At 46.5% G+C, this 21,768-nt stretch overlaps 1 protein-coding gene across 1 annotated transcript; it reads left to right on the top strand.

The window, feature by feature from the left end:
- The first annotated feature begins 13 nt into the window (after positions 1–13).
- On the top strand, positions 14–21,683 carry Mtrr (5-methyltetrahydrofolate-homocysteine methyltransferase reductase). Its single transcript, XM_005065461.4, has 15 exons — positions 14–157; positions 1,003–1,149; positions 3,560–3,713; positions 5,474–5,591; positions 7,911–8,286; positions 9,553–9,675; positions 10,852–11,005; positions 11,819–11,907; positions 13,127–13,307; positions 14,832–14,874; positions 15,618–15,804; positions 16,646–16,764; positions 17,754–17,846; positions 17,930–18,112; positions 20,313–21,683. Exons 2-15 carry the CDS (start codon positions 1,021–1,023, stop codon positions 20,455–20,457), a joined length of 2,094 nt encoding a protein of 697 aa, XP_005065518.2. The 5' UTR covers positions 14–157; positions 1,003–1,020; the 3' UTR covers positions 20,458–21,683.
- Positions 21,684–21,768: the final 85 nt, after the last annotated feature.

Below are 21,768 nucleotides of genomic sequence, written 5' to 3'. Positions count from 1 at the left end.
GGCGCTCAACGATTGGCTGTCCCAGGTTCTGCCGGCATTTCTAGTGATGGGGCGTGAGGAGCATGCGCGAGAGGAGGCTATAGCGCGCGTGCGCAGCGTTCTCAGGCGGAACCTCGCCGAGGAAAACAGTGTCCCGCGCCGGAGATCGCGGCTGGAGGTACGCGGCCGGGTGTGTCGGGGAGCGACGGGGACCCTCGGGGATGGGGCTGGCGTCTCTGGGTGTCCGGGGCCGCAGGGGAGCTGACAGGGTGCTGTGGGCGGGGGAGGAGGCTTCTTCCCGAGCCCCGCACGTGTGGCCTTGCGAGCCCCGCGTTGGCCCCGGCTGGGACTCTGTGTCCCAGCTCTTGTCGGGAACTTAGTACTGTTTCATAACGCCAGAAGATGAGCCACAAGAGCATGCAACTATAGTCGGTTCGCTCACCCAAAGTCGGCTTTCCTACCGGGATTAGCCACTAGATAGAATGCGGGTGCGTGGGATCCCAGCGCCCTAGGTGTTTTTAATTTTACTCTCGGTTATCTACGTCCGTGTACACTCACTACTGATTTGTGTAACGGTGGGAGCTCCGACGACGACCAGTACTTTGATTAGGATCCCGCAGGAAATAGAATTCCCCAATTTTAGGGGAGGGGAGCGTTGTACACTTACGGTTTTTAAAAGGAAAGAAACAAAAAGACCTTTGTAGGTGACACTGTGAGCCTTCCTCGCTCAGGCCCCTCATCTTGTCCTTAATCATACAGGTTTACGATCCTAAGCCCGCATGCGAATGGGAAGAGGTGAGGGTCAGCTCACTCTTCCTACAAGTGTGCGCATGCAAGATTCAAATGTGGCTGGAAATCGGGCGTGGATTTCGGAGCAATGCGATTAAGAGTCTCACTTCTGCATGCTTCCTGTCTCAATTCTCTCCCTCTGCGGTTAATTTTAAATGAGCGCTAAGAAATAAGTGTACAGATTGCGGCAAATTGATACACCTTTGTGTGGCCTGCTTCATTGTGGTTTTTCAGTCTCGCTGACCCAAGGTGATGAGAAGATTTTTGTTACTGTATGCTACACAGCGAGGACAGGCAAAGGCCATAGCAGAAGAAATTAGTGAGCAGGCTGTGTCACATGGGTTTTCTGCAGAGCTTCACTGTATCAGTGAGTCGGAAAAGGTAAGGGCAGCTGTTTTGTGTGCTATGACAGGGTTGCTTGTGAGATTAAGCAGCTTTTTTGTTACCGGGGCTCATCCAAGCCAACCTTGCACTCACACTGTAGCCCAGGCAAAAGTTGAACTTGGCAACATCCTGCCAACTAGTTGAGATTAAACATGGACGTTTATACATTTGAATTAGGTTTTAAAAAAAATTCTTAGAAACTGAAACAGGCAGATACTACCTACCTGTAAATGGTAACAGTGGTATGTGGTTCATTTATCTCAAGTGGCTGTGAAGACAATGGGACGCTTTTGGGTTTGTATGTCTTTTTACACATATGTGTTTTCCCACCTTATAAACTCAGTGCCCCTTTGGATTCCGTAAAAAGACCTTGCCATTCATTGTAGAGTTCCTCTTAATGAAAGGCCATGGGCTTCCTTGATGAACTGGAGTTTACAGAAGTGGCTTCGGGATCCAGTAAGAGTCTGGGTAGTCACGATTTCTCTGAGAGGTCCCTGCATTAGCCAGAGTTGACAGGCGCTTGACCGTCTATGCCCTGTTCTCAGTCTGAAGGGTCCAGAATGCACTGTTCCCAGTAGCTCACATGGTAAGGCTTTAGCTAAGTGCTTGTGCTGGCTCCTGGCCCTCAGATTCCCTTCAGTACCTCAGAAGCTATGTGAACAGTGTTCTGTCCCTCTAGTTCAGTCTCCCCCGGCCTTTCACAAACCACAGCTTCAGAAGGCTAGACCAGCCACAGCATGGTGAATTATGAATTATGCTGGTTGAAGGAGACACCCCTTTAATGTGCCTCTGCCAACATGGCTGTAGATGACCTTCCAAGATCACCACCAGTCAGAGAGCCCTGTCGTTCATCAGTAGCTCAAAGTAAACATACCACCATGCCCATGCTGGACAGTACCCTGAGTCTGTAATAACAGGCAGATGTTGGCATAAAACCAGCCCCTATTGGGCCTTACAGTTGATCTCTCCCTAGTTGGGCTGGCATCCGTTTGGTGGGAAGGTGAGTGGTGGTTTTTCTTTTAGTGCCATGGGAACCCGGCTGTTTACTCCCCCACCCCTCCCGGCCGAGCATTTTCTCCAGTTGAGCATGATCTAAGTTGAAAGGATAGCCGTCTATTGCCTACCTCACAGTAGTCCTGTTAAGAGTGCCTTGTAAGCCTTCACAGCCTGGTGGAAAGTTAACCTGAGTCCTTATCCATGGGAGTGGAAAAGAAAGTGAAGGCTGGTTGTAGCTCTGTGGTAGACTCTGCGTTGTATTAGAAACCACAAAGAAAGTAAAATAGGATTGGGGTGTTAGGAGAATGCTTGCCCAGCATGCATAAAGCCTACATAAATCTGGGTGTAGTGTCTTGCACCTATAGTCCAGGTGTTTGGGACATGGAGGCAGGAGGATCCGAAGTTCAAAACCAACCTTGGATCCGTAATGATTTCAAGGCCAGCCCAAGACCCCTGTCTCAAAAAAACGGTGCAGTGAATTCTTTGAACCTAAACTGGGCTATGTTCATGAGCAGTCAAAAAAGAAACCTAGCAAGAATTAAGAGCATGGACCATATCTGTTTCCTTTCACAGTATTCCAAATATGAAGGGAATGAGGAGTTGGTTATGACAGGCAGCTGATACCAAGGGGCAACACTTAATTTTCCCCCTTAGAATACCCTCTGTCCATCTGTGTGTCATTGCCTCTGCTTCATTTGTAATACACGTGATTGTTCAGATTTGATGAAGATTCCAGAGCTGCGACCTGCACCGCAGTCTGTCTTCACTGGGGTATCTGATGTTGCTCCTGTGGTCTGAATTTTTTAAGGTTTGTTTGTTGAGGCAGGGGTTCACTGTGCAGTGTTGGCTGACCTGGAGGTCACCATGTAGACTAGGCTGACATTGAATTTATAGAGAGCCGCCCGCCTCGCCTCCTAAGAAATAGGACTAAAGGCGTGTACCACCACGCCTGTCCTGTTCTGACTTAATCCTGGTACTCGGTGTCTGTCTGTTTCTGTCTCTCCTTGACCCTATAAAGCCCCTTGGCTCTCTTTATTGTCATGTGTATTTTTTCCTCCCGCCTTGCTTCTCGCCTGTCCTCCTGATGCTTTTGGTGGAGTCTGTTTGTTCTCATGTTTTCCTAACTAAAGAATTGAATGGTAGGGGTGGGGGGAACCCCAGACCTGTTCTTAGTGAAGCACGTGGAGGAAAGGTGTGTTCAACTCTTCTAGCCTCTGGTGAACATCAGCAAAGGTGAACTAAACAGGCGGTGTCCTTTGCACCTGGTCACAGGACTGGTCACTAGTGTAAAAGGAAGCGCACGAGACAGGAACCTGCTGATTGCTTCCACTTGCTTTGTCCTGCTCTTGCTGCTGTGCTAGTTCACAGATTCGTGCAATCCTGCGTCCTGATTTGATCTCCCTGTTTGTAGTATGATCTGAAAACCGAAACTGCTCCTCTGGTAATGGTCGTGTCCACCACGGGTACTGGAGATCCGCCCGACACAGCCCTCAAGTTTGTTAAAGAAATACACGACAGGACTCTACCCTCAGACTTCTTTGCTCGCCTGCGGTATGGATTGTTGGGTAATGGACTCTGTTTGTTTTTAATATATGCAGTTATTGCTTTGACTAGGAATATATCTTTTAAAATCATGAAATATAGTTGCATGTGTCTTTTTTTACATAAATATTGTATCTATATAAAATACAGAGATATCAATGATTGTCTAGTTAATACTCAAAAGCAATACCCTGGTCCTCCCCTCTCCCTTGTCCTGGGTGTATCTAGGGTCAAACCCAGGTCCTTAAACCCTAGGGGAGCCCTTTACCCCTGAGCTGCACCCCCAGCACTCTGCATAACCTCTTCAGTAGCCATAGAAGATTGTCATAATATTAGTGTCTAGGCCTCGCTCCAAACCTACTGAAACAGAATCCTCGCAGGAACGAGCACTTAGGTTATTTGTTTAAGATAGCAGCAGGTCTCTAAAACCCAGTTATGTTCCCTGAGAACGTACCTTCAGAATTATGGTTTTCAGTCCCTAGTTTGACCAGGGACATTGGAACCATCCAGGGAGTCTTAATAATTCCTTTACATTTGGCCTGCTAGCAGTGACTCTGATACTCAGAGGTGCGGCTCTTTTCCATGGTTAGGAACAGTTCTTTACTGATGGTCACATCCATCACGTGCTAAGAAAATGGCCTAGGGCTTTGTAAAGCATAACTTAGAGAGCTTATGGTAAGGATCAGAAGGGCCAGCAAGACGGCTCAGTGGGTAAAGCAGCTTGACACCAAGACCCACATGACAGAACCCTGCGAGCTACCCTCTAACCTTCACGTTATACCATGTTACAGAAGAAATTTTAAAAACTAAAACATGGGTGGGGGGCAGCATAGAAAACTGACGCTAAAGAGACTATGCAGATTCCTGGCTTGGGCTGGTATTGATGGCTGAAGGTGTTTGGGAGAGTGTTAGTACAGATACCCTATGCTGCTTAGATGTTCCTCTAACCCCAGCCGCCAGCTGGTTTATGCTGCACATGTTTGAGAAATGATGTAAGCAGTGCAGATTTTCTTGAAGATTTTCTATAAAGATCGGACTGACGCCTAATCCAGCCACTCTGGTCAGTGTTGGGCTGGGCCCGTGTACAGACCCATCACGTGCTTGCTCACTTGTGGGGAGAAGACACAGGAATAATTAAGCTGAGAAATGTAAGTTTTCAATTTTGAAGTTTCTAGCAGATGCGAACAAAGCCTTAGCTTTCTCGGCGTGTGAGGCTGGGGCAGTTTGTACAGCCTCTGCCTGTCTTGCCACTGTGCCTGGGTGTATAGGTCAGAAGTGGCAAATGCTGTTGGGGGAAGTTAGACATTGGAGGCTCTGTAGGTTGCATGGTCTGTCATAGCGGCTGGACATGGCTGCTGTGGCTTCGAAACCACCACGACATGTCAGCAAACAGATGCAGCTGTGTTCCAGAGAAACCTTCCCTAGGAACCTTGAGTGCATTGGGTCCAGCAGTGGTCTTTGGCCATGGTGTTCAAGTTGGGAAAGAGTAAAGTACAGTTAGCGCTTTCAAAGCCAGCTTAACCTGTTTCAGTGACTCCTGGAAACGACAATGTCAGGCATGTGTATTTCTGTGGCCAGGAGCCAGTATCTGTTTTGTTACTGTCTGGTGCTTTCATGATGGGCATACTTAGCATTGCTGAAAAAAAGTAAGGAATTGTGGATACATGCTTTATAATTATTATCGTCTGTGTAGGAATATGGGATAGTGTTCAGACATGTTATTTCTGCATCTGTTACATCTTTGAGCCTTTGTACACACTGAGTATCTATTTGGGTTCTCCAGGTTTGGGTGACTCAGAATACACATACTTCTGCAATGGAGGGAAAGTAATCGATAAACGTCTCCAGGAGCTTGGAGCCCAGCATTTCTATGACACTGGACATGCCGATGACTGTGTGGGGTAAGGGCAGTGTGTGTCTGTTTTCAGTAAACCCGTACACATGGCAGAGGTTGGTGAGCCTATGAAAGATGCTTGTCTTAGTTTTAGCACCGCCAGTCATCTGAGTCTCATTACAGTTTCAGCATTTAGCCAGAACCCAGGAAGGTCAGATGACTGGCCTGTGTTGTCATGTCCTGCACCGCACCTCCGCCTCCAGTGTCTGTTAATGGAAAGAGGGTGGCATCCAGCACTGTTACGTGCATCTCAGAGTATGGGTGTGCTTGTAAGAGTGAGTGCTTTTTCTGGCAATATTGGTATTGCCTGTGTCTTCTCTCTGCCTGCACACAGGGGCCCTGTTAGCATCTCCTCTAGTGGAAGGAGCCCTCAGGATGTCTCTTACCAACTTAATGGAGTGTGCTTTTACCTTTTGTCATTTTTCTTTTTACAGCTCAGTATTTGAGCCTGGGCTCAACCTTCCAAATCCTCCTAACATGTTTCTTTCCGGTTCTCAGTGTTGTCCTGACACAGTCTGCTATTTAGCCTTTAACTATCATTACTGTAGTCAAACAATAGTACACATTCTTGGTTTTTCTTCGTTGTTGTTGTTTTGTTTTTGTGTTTTTTAACTAGGTAAAAATACTAGATGAATTTCCGGTCAGTGTGTTAGTAAATGACCCACTTATGGAAATACTGACATCAGCAATGTCGTGCTCTTCTCAGCTCCCCTGCTCTGGGTATGGCAGGGACTTCTCGTGTTTCCTCTCTTCCTGCATGGGCCCCAGGCGTTCCTTGATTTCCTTCAGCTACAGTCTCTAATACATGTTTTCCTCACAGGACAAAGCTCTGGCATTGTCCACACTATTTTCAACTGTCCTTGTGAGCTTTGTTTGATTGTAGGAAATGCTCATATCAGTCTTTAGGGTCATTTCCTGTGACACTGCACACAGATCTCTTCAAAGGATCTGGGTCATTTATTTGATCGATTATTAAAGTTCCTGAGTATGTTTCAGTAGTTTGTACGTCTGAGATGTTCAGCCTGCCTGCTGTGTGTGTCCACAGTAAAGGTACTTTGCTGAAGACATTCCTGTCTGAATTCCCTCCACACTGAAGTTCAGAGTGCTCTTGCACGCACACGCCTGGAGTTGAGAATGCTCTTGCACACACGCACATGCCTGGATGAAATCTTCCATCCCCACTTGACCTACACTTTGCTCACTCATCATTCTGTGTCCAAGATAGATAATAGCAGGATGCACTGTGAAGGTTCAGAGTATGGTCAGACAGATCGGTGCTCAAGGCCTAGGACCATGCTTCCTCACAGTGGACTTCTTTCACGATTGTCTATTTCTCAGTTACAGGAGTGATGCCTTACATGTAACTTAGCACTGAACTTGCTTGTGGTCTATTGCACACACAAACTCCTAATGAACACAGTGGGATTACACTCTTGAGTTCTAGAAAGACAGGTCTGCAATGTACCTCGATAGTCATCTGTCGTAGTGATTAGGTTTGACACTGCCTTTCCGTTGAGATGAAAAGCGATCCTTTTTATCTTCTTCAGAGGTGTATGACATAAGAGCCCGGATAGCTCAGTCGGTAGAGCATCAGAGGTCTCTGACACTCTGTCTGTGCCCTCTCCTTAGCCACCACAGTTCACGGCATGTCAAGAACATTGTGACCATGTTGTGCTTTGTTAGTCCTAACTGAACTTTCTGCAAGTTAGGAATGAATGTATGATTAATTCAGCTTTCCTGAGAGAGGAGGATGGGAGAGAACAGTCCCTGAGATTAGCCTCTCTGAGAATCTCAAATAAATAAGTACATATGATTAAAACATTTGAAAAGACACATTCATAGATTGGTAGATGGGGAGGGAACTTATTTAGTTAGACATTTGGTTCTAATTTAGAATGATTTGGCGATATCTGTAGGAAAAAGATCAATACATTTAATGAACTAAACAAGGTGGTGCCTTCGACTGATATAATCCATTTATAACATGAGAATTGCTAAACTCTGTTAGTGTCATCAGGGTTACACATCTGTAAAATGTTAACTCCCCAAAATGAAGACAGCCAACCCTGAGGGTAATTAGATTTCCATTATCAGAGCAAAGTAGCTTATACCTCAGCTCATTTGTTCTGTTTGCATGTTCAGTTATACAGTGCTAATCAGCATGATGCTATGCTTTTGAAAATTATATTTTTTGAAATAATCAGTTTAGTGCATCTACAGTCATATGTAGCACACTGTTGAATGAGCCTACTGCTGTTCTTTCATTGTGCTCAAATGGACAACTTAGACATTTGGTTTTTCCCCCCTTTTATTTATTACATACCAGCTTAGAGCTCGTGGTAGAGCCATGGATTGCTGGACTCTGGGCCGCCCTCACAAAACACTTTAAGTCACTCAGAGAGCAAGACGGAATGAGTGACATGCTCCCACCGGCATCAGATGCCCCCTTGAACACCGCTGTGAAGTCGGAGTTGTTACACATCCAGTCACAAGTTGAACTTCTCAGATTGGAGGATGTGGGAAAGAGGGGTTCCGAGGTGTGGGAGCGCAATGAAGCTAACAGGAGTCAGAGGGGAGATGTGATTGAAGACTTGGAGTCCTCGCTTGTGCGCTCAGTTCCCCCACTCTCAGACGCCTCTCTGAGTATTCCCGCTTTGCCAGCAGAGTATTTGGAGGTCCGTCTTCAGGAGGCTCTTGGCCAGGTGAGAGATTTACCTCACAATGCGCTAACTGTGAGCACCTGCCTTGTGCTTGTTTGTCACATTTGACAGGTGGCTGAGATCGCGGACCAGGTGCAGCCTCTCCCACTGTAACCACGGTTCCTGCAGCAGCCCTGCCTGTTGCACAGTCACTGCCTACTGCTGCTTTTCTGGGGAATGCACAAAGAAGTACGCACTTACTGTATGAGCCTTCCAGAAAAACTGTGCCCACGTCCATGTTACAAGTGGCTTGATGTTCAGAAGTCCTTTTTTAGCATCTCTGACATAGCCTCTCGTGGCACCACTCTCCCTGTCTTCACCTCAGCCTGCTCCCATCATCTCTCGGGTGCCCCGCCCGCCGTTCAGAGCCTCAGCATCCCATCTTGTCCATACTCCCCTGACTTTCACTGTTGGACTCCCCCTATCTGCATTTACATTGCTGTCTGTGCTGCGCCTCTGCCTTCTCCCTGTCACAGTGTGGAAGGTCTCATCCCCCACATGGTGTCCAGCTCCAGACTCCTGTGTTAGCAGCCTGCTCAGGCTGCTCTAGCACTAAATGTCACTGGTCCCCAAGCATCAGACTGTGAAATATTCTTCACAGCAGTTGTGTGGGACTGGAGGGCCAACAGCAGGATCACACGCAAGGAAAGTCTGAGCTGTGGCGCGAAAACGGACCAGTTCTGGCTGTCTAGAATCGAGCCGTGGGCTGGGTTATGGCCATCATAGTCCCTGGATTTGGGCTGCACTGAAAGGAGAGGTGGCTGAGGAACGTGACCGCTATTGCTGAGCGCTTCCTACAGAGCTGGCTGGGCTGGGGCTGGTGCAGGTCTTGTGAAGGTCACATTCCAGGTTCCCCCCACCAAGGCTCCAGCATCCAGCTGTGACTTGCCCCCAGCCTTCCCAGATGGCCAGTTGTCCAAAGTTAGTTGACTTTCATTTGTAAAATGTTTTCTGGTTTTAAATAAAATCAAGTTAGAAGAGGAACCAGAAGATATCACAAAGAGTTAGGTTTCTGTGCAGTTTCCTAAGACCTGTGCTATCCTTATAGGGCCAAAAGTTACAGATACTTCTGAAGTAACTAAAACTGAGAACACCCTTCCTCCACCAGGCCTACATCAGTAGGCTTAGCTGCCCACCCGCTAGCCCCAGGCTCTGCCTATCTCGGCTGTTTCACTGCTGGAATGACAAATGCATGCCACCAAGCCTGGAGTTTTTAATGTGGTTCTGGGGCTCCTGGTTTATTGTATTTCATCCCATTTGTTTCTCAAGGAGGAAAGCCAGACACCTGTGACTTCGGTGGATCCAGTTTTTCAGGTTCCAATTTCAAAAGCTGTTCAGCTGACTACAAATGATGCCATAAAGACCACACTGCTGTTGGAACTGGACATTTCAGTAAGTTGTTTCAGAGTTTGTCCTCAGCACGGCTGTGTCCTGAAGATACTCAGAACCTTTGGTTGCTTGGTCACTGCACCCAGTAGAGATGGCTCTGGCAGGGCGCCTGGCCGTTTATTCCTGATCTGTCATTTTCTCTGAGCCTCTTTCTGCTTCAGAGAAGGGGTGAGATGAGACGGAACTGGCGAGGACCAAGCAGAGCACAGCACCTTGATCACAGGCCATGGGAGAACAAGGGGGTCAGACAGCCAGCAGAAGGAAGCTGCTCGCTTAAGATCAGCCAGTGAGGGGAACTAAAGCTCAGAGTAGATGGTCAGGAGCGCACCACCTTCTCAGACAGTACTTCCAATTCTTGGGAGACTGAAAAGTTTCGGGAACCTCTCCAGAGAGCATTTGCCTGTTATGTCAAGGGGCTGTACATGATCATTTGAACCACATCCATGAGTTCGTCTGCATCTGTTCCTCTGAGGGATGCTATAGTCATTAAGTCAGCCTTCATCTTGAAGAATGTCCCAAGAAAATCAGAACACTTCAGGTTGTCTGTGAACATTCAGTAGGGCTTCCTGACAGAAACAGTAGACTTTCTGTTTTGTGTCTGTACTAGTGAGAAAGTTCATGGATCTGTTAAGTGCACTGTGTGTGTGTGTGTGTGTGTGTGTGTGTGTGTGTGTGTGTGTGTGTGTGTGTGTGTGTGTGTGTGTGTGAGCTCGCGTGCGCATGCACCTAAGAATACTGGAAGATAATATTAGGAATTTTCCGGGAATACTTTCCATCTCATTCACTCATGCAGCGTCTCTGTCAAACCCAGAGCTCTCCAGTATGGCTGGTTGTGGGCTGTGGGGTGAGGTGTACATACCCTGTCTCCACCTTTCAAGGCTGGATTTACAGGTAGGCACACACCCAGCCAGCGCGGATGTGGATTCTGGTAATCTGAACTTTGCAAACTTACTGGCTAGAGCTTTCTGCCCTCCTTACACACATTGTTTTGTTTTGTTTTGTTTTCTAAGACGATGTCTTACTCTGAATTCAAGAGATTTGCCAGCCTCCAGCTCCCCAGTGATGGGATCAGTGGTGTGCACTAGCACACCGACCCTTGGTCTTTTCTAGAGTAACTCCTGATGAAATTGTATTTGTTGATGAATGGACTTTCTCAATTTCACCTTGGTCCTTCTCTAGAAAATCGAGTTTCCCCATCAGCCTGGAGATTCCTTCAATGTGATCTGCCCAAACAGTGACTCTGAGGTGGAAAACCTGCTTCAAAGGCTGCAGCTGGCTGATAAACAAGCACACCGTGTCATCGTGAAAGTTAAGACGGACACTAAGAAGAAAGGTAGGACAGATGCTGGACGTGACCAGACACAGGCACGCACCCACGCACGCAAACACACAACCCAAGCAAATCTGGTGCTGACTGGTTCTTGATGCTATTCTTACTTATAATGAATAGTGGTAATGGACACTAGTGGGCATGAAAGGAGCCTAGAGCCTTTATGTTTACTTCTCATAGTAATTTTTATTATGCAAAAATAATTCTCTGTAAATAGAAGCTGTTTTATTATTTAAAATATTAATATGACTTGTGTATAATATTGAACTTTCGGTCCTGTTTTTCAAAAAGAGGTATTTTTATTTTTGTGTCTGTTGTGTATGGTGTGTGTGTGTGTATGTATGTATGTATGTATGTATGTATGTATGTATGTATGTATGTGTACCACATTGTGCTGGTGCCTGCTTGAGGCCAGAAAAGAATACTGGATCCCTGAAGCTAGAGTTACAGGAATGAGGGTGCTGGGAACCGAACTGGGGTCCTCTAGAAGAGGTGTCACGCTTAATAACTGAGCCGTCTCTCCAGCCACTGAAGTTACTTTTAATTTTACTGGAACTTGGTCATCTTTTTCCATTTTGTTTAGATAATTTTACTATGGTACATTTTGAATTTATCATTCTTTTACTTTTGTGACGTGACTGGTGTTTTCCTGGCATATTTATTTCTCCAGTTGCTGCTTGACCATTGCACAAGTCATCACTTGGTAGCACTGTAAAGTGTCTCAGCTAGCGATGTTTGCTGAATGCAAACCATGTTCTAAACGTGTGTCTGTGGTTGTCTTTTCTATGGCATGACTCTTCCCACCTCACCTGCAAGGAGCTGCTGTGCCCCAGCACGTGCCCGAGGGCTGTTCTCTCCAGTTCCTCCTCACCTGGTGTCTGGAAATACGGGCAGTTCCCAAAAAGGTATTTCTCTGTCTTCTGGGAGCAACTCTGTGTAAGACTCTTAGATAAGCCTGATGCCCACGCCTTGGAGCTATAAAAATAGGAGTTCAGTCGTCTTCCTAATGCCATGAAAACAGGTCTCCTTCAGTCGCCATTCACCTGACATTAATCTTACACAGTAAGGCAGCAGCCTGAAGTCAGGCTGCACAGGACCCCTCTTCTCCTCCTCCATGACAAGAAGCTTCTGAGGGCATGTGGGGCTCTCACCCCCTCCCCATCTCCTGCTGTATTGCTGCAGATCTTCTATGTAGTGCTGCCTGGTTATTTTGAGTGGGAAATTGAAGGGTTTGGCAGCTTCTATTGGTGTTTAGAGGGATTTTGAAATAGACTGAGCCCCTTGAGGTCAGTATTTCATTAGGAACTGTATTAAAATGCTTGCAGCTGTGTTTTTTGTCTCTAAACATTTCTTTAAATAGCTACAGTCCCCCGAACTGCTGTGCTGAGCAGACCCACTGTGGTGATTAAAGATGGGCTTCCATCTCCCGTTGGGTGGGTACCCACTGCACTGCTGGTCTTGGGAAGCAAACCACTTTAGAGAAAGACTGAGTCTCAGACACAGAACTCACTTTAATAGAGCTTAAGTTTAAGTATTTCAGTTTTGTCTTAACTTTGCTTTTTAAATTTTAAATTATGTGAATGTATTTTCTTTACTATAGAAAATATGCCATATTAAAATATCTGTGTGGATGTGATATAGGAAGTCAAAGTTTTAAGCCCTCAGAGTTTAATTCTGGAACCTAATTCCTGTTCCACAGCAAGACATCAAGTCTGTGTTTTCCAGTGTGGAAAAACTGAGGGTGTTTTCAACGGCTGCATCAAATTGTTGGTTTGATCACAAGCATCTGGGTTGTTTATAGATTTTCTATGGGGGGAGAATGTTTAAATAGAAATTTCTATACTGTCATAATCTTTGTGTCTGTGTTTGATACATTTGTGTAAAATAAAAATTTTTCTCAAGTAAAATTGCTATTTCAAATGATTTATACTTTAAAACCTTGCAGTGGTTTCTGTTGTTTCAGCTTGTTCTCGCTTCCATTTCTTAGAAATTTATGTATTTATTCATTTGTTTATTTGCTTACTTGTGTATTTGGAACAGTGTCTCACCATGTAACTGGCTGGCCTGGAACTCACAGAGCTAACCCTACCCACAGAGTAGCTCATAGCTGGCCTCTTTCCTCAGGCGTTTTTGCGTGCCCTGGTGGACTGTACCAGCAGCGCTGCTGAAAAGCGGAGGCTGCAGGAGCTGTGCAGTAAACAGGGGGCAGCTGATTACAACCGATTCATCCGGGACGCCAGCGTCTGCCTGCTGGACCTGCTCCTCACCTTCCCGTCCTGCCACCCTCCACTCGGCCTCCTGCTCGGTGAGTCACCCTCTCCACAGTGACAGTCTTCCGCGCACTGTTAGGTGAACCTCTTTGTTGTAAAGGAGGCTGGCTATTTGTGTCTCACTGTGGGTTTTATGCGGATACAGTGTGGCCACATTAAAATGGGGGGGGGGTTGACTGGTTATAGTGACATCTGGGCTCCCTCCTAGAAGCCCGAGTCCCTCTTTTGCATTTTGATTGTTTTCTTCTTCTATTAGTGTCACTCGTTTTCTCTATTAATTTCTCCAATTGTAGAATTTTACTTAGACTTGAACATCCTTTCTAGCTGTTTTGTTTTCAGTGAAGTTCCTTAGCTGGGTTTTAGCTAACAGTGGCTGTTCAGAGCGAAAGAGTGATTCCCATCGCAGCTGATGAGCTTGCGGTGATTGATTGAAGCTCTGTGTAGAATGCAGAAACAGGCCTTCCATCCAGGTGCATTCAGAAGCTAGGTGTGCAAGAGCAAAGGGGCCCTTGTAGTACAGCTGCCCCTGCCGGAGCCTGGTAGCTGCTCACAAGGACTGGAACTGTCTCCTGAGTGATGCTCGTGAACACTGCACCACTCTGTGGGTCCTGTAGCCTTTCTCACTTGCCTGCTTTTGCTTTCCTGTAGTGGTGCAGGGCGTGCTAACACTCACATGTGTGGTCCTCTTGTTAAGCCAGCAGGGGGTGTTTGGAGTCCTGTGCAGGGAATGACCAGTCAGGTATTTTCTGTTCCCATGATTTCTTGGTATTCTTTTATCTTCCTCCCAAAAATGGTCTTTGGAAAAAAAAGCCTAACCATTATGTGAGGCTAGTCTCCCCCATCCCGTCTAAGCCACCTGACTGGTGCTGTCCAGCCTAGTAGTATTATGGAGGTGGTAGAAGCTAGTGCATTACCAGAAAACAGGTTAGGACACAGAGGGAGTCATGGAGACCCACAAAATAGAAATTTTCCTTTTTTTTCTAAAGAAAACTTAGCACAGCCAATACTTAAGATGACTCTTTACTGAACTTTATTTCCCGACTGTATTAAGACTAAGCCATTTAAGAGGAATATTTCAAAGTTTTTCCCAAATAAACTAAAAGTAGAGCATGATAGTCACAAAAATTACAAAACTTATAAGCAGATAATTCAGATATGGGTCGTTAAGTTTATGTTGCTTTTCCACAAATCCCTGTGTATCTTGAACCCACTGGCCTCTGAGGAAGTTGGTTTTATTAAACACAAGAAGTAAAAGTTCATTGTGCTGGTGTTTTCTAAAATAGCTGACTTTGAAAACTGGGACGTGTCACTCCCAGTGAGCCATAGACACATGGAAGTAGTGAGTCTCTTGTCTGTGGGCCACTGTTCTTAGTGTCCTCATCCCTGAGACCAGCATGGGGAGGGGTCCTGGTTTTAGGGTTGAGCAGAGTATCACTGACATGCTTTAAATGAGAACATGTTATTTTGAGTATTCAAAATAAGAAAGTTAACTATAGACTGGACTTTCTTTTGTTTCTGTTTCAGTAGGCCTGAGTTAATTGCCTGTTTTTATTTTTTAGAGCACCTTCCCAAACTCCAACCTCGACCATACTCTTGTGCAAGGTATGAACACTCACTCACATAATAAACAGTTCCTAAGTCCTGGGAAACGTGAACTGCCAACTCTCTGGTGACAGGACAGATGCCACACACTCCCGTTTTGTAGAGCACAGTGCTAGGCACAGTGCCATCTGAGGAGCCCAGGACTTCTGGCTTCTGTGCCCTGGGAATTCAGTTTGTCCCTAACGACACAGTGTCCCCCTGTTGAAGACAGTAGGCTTGGGTCTCACCATCCTAGGCAGCTGAAGGGGCCAGCAGGGAGGGTCAACTATGGAACATAATCGAGTACTGACCCAGGCTTTCCAATGCCCTGCCCCTGCCACTGCAGCAGGTGTGCTTGTGGGAGGGATTTCACCCTCCGTTTCTTACAATGCGGATGAGTTTGGTGGATGTGTCTCCTGGGGATTCAGAACTTTGAGGTTTCTTCACTTTCAAATCTGTCAGCTTTATAAATAATACCCGATGTATTTGTCCCTTGTCATTTACCTGGTAATAAAACCAATCAGGTAAATACCAAGTGGGGACTCTTGAAGAAAGAGCTTTGGGACATCTCACGTTCTACAACCCTTACTGAAATGTTGAAAATGAGTAGATAGAGCTGTGGTCTTTCTTGAAAGTGGGGAGGCAAGGGTTAAGATGCTCGAACCTAGAGCAGAGACAAGGTCGCTTGAAGCCCGTTTCCCCAGCACTGTAAGACAGCATTGTCCATCCCTGATGGGATCATCAGAACTTGTCTGTCTTTGCAGCTCGAGCTTACTCCATCCGGACAAGCTTCACTTTGTGTTTAACATCATAGAGTATCCATCTAACACCACAGCGGGCACGCTGCGGAAGGGGGTGTGCACAGGCTGGTTGGCTACATTGGTTGCTCCGTTTCTTCAGCCAAACACGGAAGCTTTGCACGCAGACTGTCCTGCTACCCTGGCTCCTAAGGTACTATGACGGTGTGACCTCAGCTCAGCTAGAGCTCAGTTCTCTCCTTACTAGAACACTGTGCGCATCTTAAACATGCAGGCGTTTGTCAGTCTGTTGTTGCTCATCTTGTCTGTAGAAAAGAGTGCATTGTCTGTGACTGGTTCTTGACTGTGGGGGCAGTGGTATCTCCTGTTCCTGCATCCCAACTGGGTAGTTGTGACTTCTTACTATGTCCGTCATTTTAAAACACTTTTTAAAAATGCTTTGCAACATTGTCCTTTGACTATTTCCTGCATGTGTGCAGTGTATCTTGATCATATCCACTCCCCACCCCCGAGTCCAGCTTCCCGCAGGACACCCCAGTCACAACTCCATCCCAACTCACGACTTCATCATTCATTCGTTTCTTCATTTACGCTAAGCTCAGTTAGTGCTGTCCATACGCTCACGAGTGTGGAGCCGTCCCCTGCGCACAGGGACACACTGGTGGCCACACACGCAAAGTGACTCTCCCCCAGGAGCCACCAGCTCCATCAGTCCCTACACTGGGGGTGCTCGTGTTTTACACTTCTTAGCCTGCCCTCCGGGTCATTTATTCCTCATGCTTTTAACTCACATGTAAGAAGAAGTGCCAAGTGAAAACACTCTAGATATGAGTAGAAAGGAAAGTGTCTGCAGAGCAAACTTTTTCTTCTTCCTCTGTAGTAGGAGATGCGCTGATAGCTTCAGTAGGGTCTGCTGCTTCCATGTAACTTAGTGATGCTTCTCTGAGAGGAATTAGCACACACACCCTCACATCTCAGTTACGTGCTTGCCCAGCTTTTCTCTCACACTCACCAGAGCTGGTTCAATATTGCAGATATCCATCTCTCCTCGAGCAGCACACTCTTTCCACTTACCGGATGACCCTTCGGCCCCCATCATGATGGTGGGTCCAGGAACTGGCGTGGCCCCCTTCATTGGCTTCCTCCAGCACAGGTGTGTGTTCACGGCGGCTGCTGGGGAATGTGCTCCTTGTCATCAGGGGTAGAACATCGTACATTTTGTTCTTCCGTCGTTTTAGAATAACTGGGTGTTGGCTGTAAATTTTTTACTTTAGAAAGTTCTTACCTAGTATCAGGTGCTGTAGTTACTTGTCACTGTGGAGAAGGTGGTTTTCAGTCTGTGCTCCAAGTCAGGAGCTTCCCTTTGTACAGTGGCACTTCTAGTTGTCACTCTGTCTCTTCAGTTGTGCTGTGGATTATAACGTATGTACTTAGGGATGGCTTTACGGCACACCTCCCTTCTGTGGTGGGTGCAGCTGTTCCCTCTCCTGGGATGGGCTGTAGTCACAGATACACATGTAGCAGGTGTCTACACCTAGCCCAGACAGGGAACTTTGAGAAGAGTAGCGTGCTAGAGTAGATGGATCTGGCTTCTCTCGTGTTCCTCCCGCACTGCTCTCTGGACCCTGACCATCATCACTTGTGCTCACAGTGAGACTGTGATGTCAGCTGTGAAGCTCCAGCCCGTTGCCCATCCGTTGGCTCCTCTGTTTGGGCTATGCTGAGGCAGCACAATGCCGAGGTGTGTGGTGAAGCAAATCACACAATTCATGGCCAGGATCCAAAGAGAGGACATGGCAAGGGCCCCATCACCTCCTTTGGGGCCACATCCCCGGTTAACTAGAGGCTACTCAGTATGCTTTACCTCACAAACGTTCCGCCATCTACCTGGTGCCTTCAGGACTTTTGAGAGAGAGCCGCTATCTAAAGGAGGGCTAGTGTGTAATTAGGGTAGAGCATCTGCTTGGTGTGAACAAGAGTCCAGGGTCAGCCCGTATCACTGTGGCATAAAAACCCAGATAATACCCAAACAGCAAACGCTGAGACAGAATAAAGATGGCTTTTACAGACCTGTTTGCTGTGATATTTCCTGATGAGAGATGTGTTCATGTGCTCATTATATCCACATTTCCTTTGCCTCAGAGAGAAACTCCAAGAACAACACCCACGTGGGAATTTTGGAGCCATGTGGCTGTTTTTTGGCTGCAGACATAAGGACAGAGACTATTTGTTCAGGTAGAGTGTGTCTGTTGTACCTGAACAGACTTTGTCATCCTTAAACCACGACCTTCCCATGACCTTGCCGAATTACATTCCAGAGAGGAGCTCAGACGTTTCCTCAAGATTGGGATCTTGACTCACCTGAAAGTCTCCTTCTCGAGAGATGCCCCAGCGGAGGGGGAGGAGGCCCCAGCAAAGTATGTGCAAGACAACCTGCAGCGTCACAGCCAGCAGGTGGCCAGGACCCTCCTCCAGGAGAACGGCTACATTTACGTGTGTGGGTATGTGGCCACATAGGAAACCGCGGTTGCTGCTCTTGTGGTGAACTGAGGGCCAGGAAGCAGTGGAAGAGTCATTGAGTTTTTGATAATGGAAACGAGTCACGCAAAGGATGCTGGGAAAAGGTAGTAGGGTATTTATTCAGATAAAGAGAAGTAACTTACATGAGAAGCTGAGGACCAGGTCAGTGCTGTATGGTCTATGAACCTTGACCGGAATCCAAGAGAGCAGGGTCCCCTCCTGTCCCCTCTTTTATCCCTGGTTTCTCCCACGTACCTTTGACCATGACCAAACGGGCGTGGTTAGTGCTGCAGGTCTGTGAGACCTCCCCACAAGTTTTCAGATACATCATACATAAGCACACAGTGAATAATCCAGCATACACTTAGTAGCCAGAATTTCTTTTCAAGGAAGCAGTGGTGAATACTGGCTCTTGCATTGGATAATGCGTTACTTTGGGTAGATGTTTTTAGCATCTGAAAGCTCATGTTAAAACCTTAATCACACAGGGTGGTAGTGGCTCACACCTTTAGTCCCAGCTTTCAGGAGGCAGAAGCAGGTGAATCTCTGATTTCGAGGCCAGGCTGGTGCACAGAGTGAGTTCCAGGACAGCTAGGGTGGTAACACAGAGAAACCCTGTCTCAAGAAACAAAACCAAAACAACAACAAAAAAAAACCTTAATCACTTAAATTGAAGTCTCAACATGGATTTTGTTATGTAGAAAGAATTTGTGATTTGCAGCACTAAGCCATCAAGAGCGAAGCATGGTTTGACTCTGAGAATGTACATCAGATTATAATCCTTTTCCTCCAGGGCAGTTTGTGGTGGTCAAGTAGGCAGAAGACCAGGGCCACTCTTATATTACTAAGTTGTATGTACAGTCTGTGACAGTGTCTGTCACAGAAACTCAAAGGCGCCATGTAGAAAATACAAATTTTTAAAACCTGACTAAAATTTCCAGCTAGATAAAAGGGAATTTTGAAATAAGAAACTATACTTTTATCCTAAGACACTGAGCATTTACCATCTTCAGTCAGCCAAGCTTTTTTCTGGCCTTTTAACTGTGGTGCTGAAGAGGAAATGGTGGCCGTGATTTAGCATTTCCCAGAAGTTTCTGGCTGTCTGGATGACTTCCGTGACTAGTAGTCCCTGGCTGTCAGCTGAAGAGCACTGTGGGTTTATGTTTCCCTTTAGCTTTTGTTGAAGTTCTTGATCTTGGTGTTTGTAGAGGGCACATTGGTCACATTGAGGCTCAAGTGTTAACCCTCTGTCTAGTAGAGGCAGCTGATTACAGATGTGCCAGTAACTGGTCTTTGGTATCTCCAGACTCCTAAATTCTCTCCTGCCATAGCCCCTTCAGGGCACTGAGTCTTAACTTTCCTAGAGAGCACTAGTGGCTTCAGAGGTGAAGGCTCAGGGTCACCTTACCCGTCACAAGTGGAGTAGGCGGGAGGGAGGGAGGGAGCAGACACGGAGGGAAGAGAGTCTGTTCAAAGCCGGCCGGCCGGTCAAGTGAGGTGGAGGAGAGGACCTGTAGGTCCGGCAGAGGGTCAGGCCATGGGGATTGAGCTCTGGAGTGGTTGAGACAGAGATGAGGATGACAAAGATGACAGTTTACCTGCCAGGGGTAAACTGACAGGCCAGGCTGTATCCCAGACATCTACGTCCTGTCTTGGTTTCTTATCCAAACATTGGAGCACCTGCTGAGTGGTGTGTACTGTTCCAGCATTGGGAGATACAAGATAAATTCTACTCCCTGACCATTGTGGGAGAGCCCCGGAGCAGGGCTTAGCATGGCGTTAGCAAGGGACTTAACACAAGGTGGTGTCTCCCCTGCCTTCAAGGGCTAGACCTGTCCTCAGTGAAGAGTCTGTCACTTCAAGGGCAAGGCTGGGGACAGTGAGAGCATGCAGGTCTGCTGTGCACTCTCGGAGAGGGAGGGGCCCAGCAGCTGAGCCAGAGCTGAGCTTCCCTCCCGGGCTGTTCTGGGGGGATGAGAAGCCAACCTTGTTTAGATTGGGCACCATGGGTGAAGGCTTCACCTGGGGTAAGTGAAGCTACATGTCTGTGGAAACATTCTGAGAAATGAGGAGAAAAACAAAGATGGCAGGGTAAGAGGGAACAGGGTATGTGGTAACTAATAAAGAGGATTTGGTTTTTTAAATGTACTGTTTTGTAAAGTATGCTATTTTGTTTTCTAGAGATGCCAAGAACATGGCTAAAGATGTGAACGACACCCTTGTAGACATCATAAGCAAAGAAGCCGGAGTTAACAAACTAGAAGCAATGAAAACACTGGCAACGTTAAAACAAGAGAGACGATACCTTCAGGACATTTGGTCATAAAACTTACAATGCCAAAGCATAGCTTTACCAAAGCTGAGGTTAAAGTGGTTTGAACATTTCTCAGAGGAGGTTGGGTAGGGAACAGATCACTTACAGGTCTGGTGCAGTCCCATAGGTGCTTCTCCACTCCTCGTCTGTGGCCCTACCTGCGCCGCACTTTGTGGAGGTGAAGAGGCAGCTCTCGGTGCCGCCGCCCCTTCCCCCCTGCCCCACCCAGAGGACAGGTAGTCAGTGGCTCTCCTGAGCCTGTGCACATGTTGGAAAACTTGTGGGCATGTTACCTGACTATGAGTTATACGTGAGGAATATTTATACCAGTAATATTTAAATTAATGGCTGTAAAGCATACTTCTTGGATGTTTATATAATTATTTGATTGTGGTTTATTATCAAAATTATATTTCTGATAAAATATTTAATTTTGAAATAATCCTTATAAGAGTTTTATGCTACTAGAAATATATTTTGAGATATATTTGAAATTCTACTCTGCCTTTTTCATCATGTTTATTTGCAATGTCACAATTCTGTAGTTTGGGGGCATTTGCATCCCCCGTACAGACATCGTGTGCTCCTGTCAGTCATGTTACACCCTGTCCTTCTCATGGGCTCCTTTCATCTGTGCTCCTCACAAATAAGAGTTGGCTTCTTCCCAAAACTGACTGTATTTCTGTGGCATCACTCAGATTGTATCCCAGCTTTAAAATACTGCAGCTAGGTTTCTGATCCTAAATGCTCTTGGAAGCTATGGAAATAAAGTATGTAAAAGGGTTCTGTACTAGGTGTGCATGCTGTTGCTGGGACAGAGACTTGAGGAGGAGGATTTCAGCTTATGGTTCTGGTGTGCGATGCAGAGTGGTTGGGAGGGCATGTTGGCAGAAGCCAGAGCTCCGCTCACGTCACAACACGTCCATAGTCCAGGAGAAGACTGCTCGTGCCTAGCTAGTTTTCTTCTCTACACTCTGGAACCCCACCCATGGCATGGGTCTGCCAACTTTTAGTGTGGGTCTTTCCACCGCTGCCCAATCCACAGGCATGCCCAGAGGTGTGTCTCCAAGGGATTCTAGATCCTGTCAACTGACTCAGTATAACTCTCGGGTATAATAGCTTTCTCCATTCAGTATATTGTCTCATTTCATGGTTCACCATTTAAATCCATACCTGGTGAAGTGCTCCTTGATCATTGTGAGAATTAAAGATCTGAGAATGTAATATGCTAATCTCAACCTTGGTGAGGATTTGTGGCATTTTGTTCTACTTTTCTCATCTTACATATTGTATTTTGACTATTGCATATGCTATGTGCAATAA

The sequence above is a fragment of the Mesocricetus auratus genome, unplaced genomic scaffold (genome assembly GCF_017639785.1).
Source record: "Mesocricetus auratus isolate SY011 unplaced genomic scaffold, BCM_Maur_2.0 Super-Scaffold_100015, whole genome shotgun sequence".
NCBI classification, from domain to species: Eukaryota; Metazoa; Chordata; class Mammalia; order Rodentia; family Cricetidae; genus Mesocricetus; species Mesocricetus auratus.
This window is presented reverse-complemented; position numbering and strand designations above follow the sequence as displayed.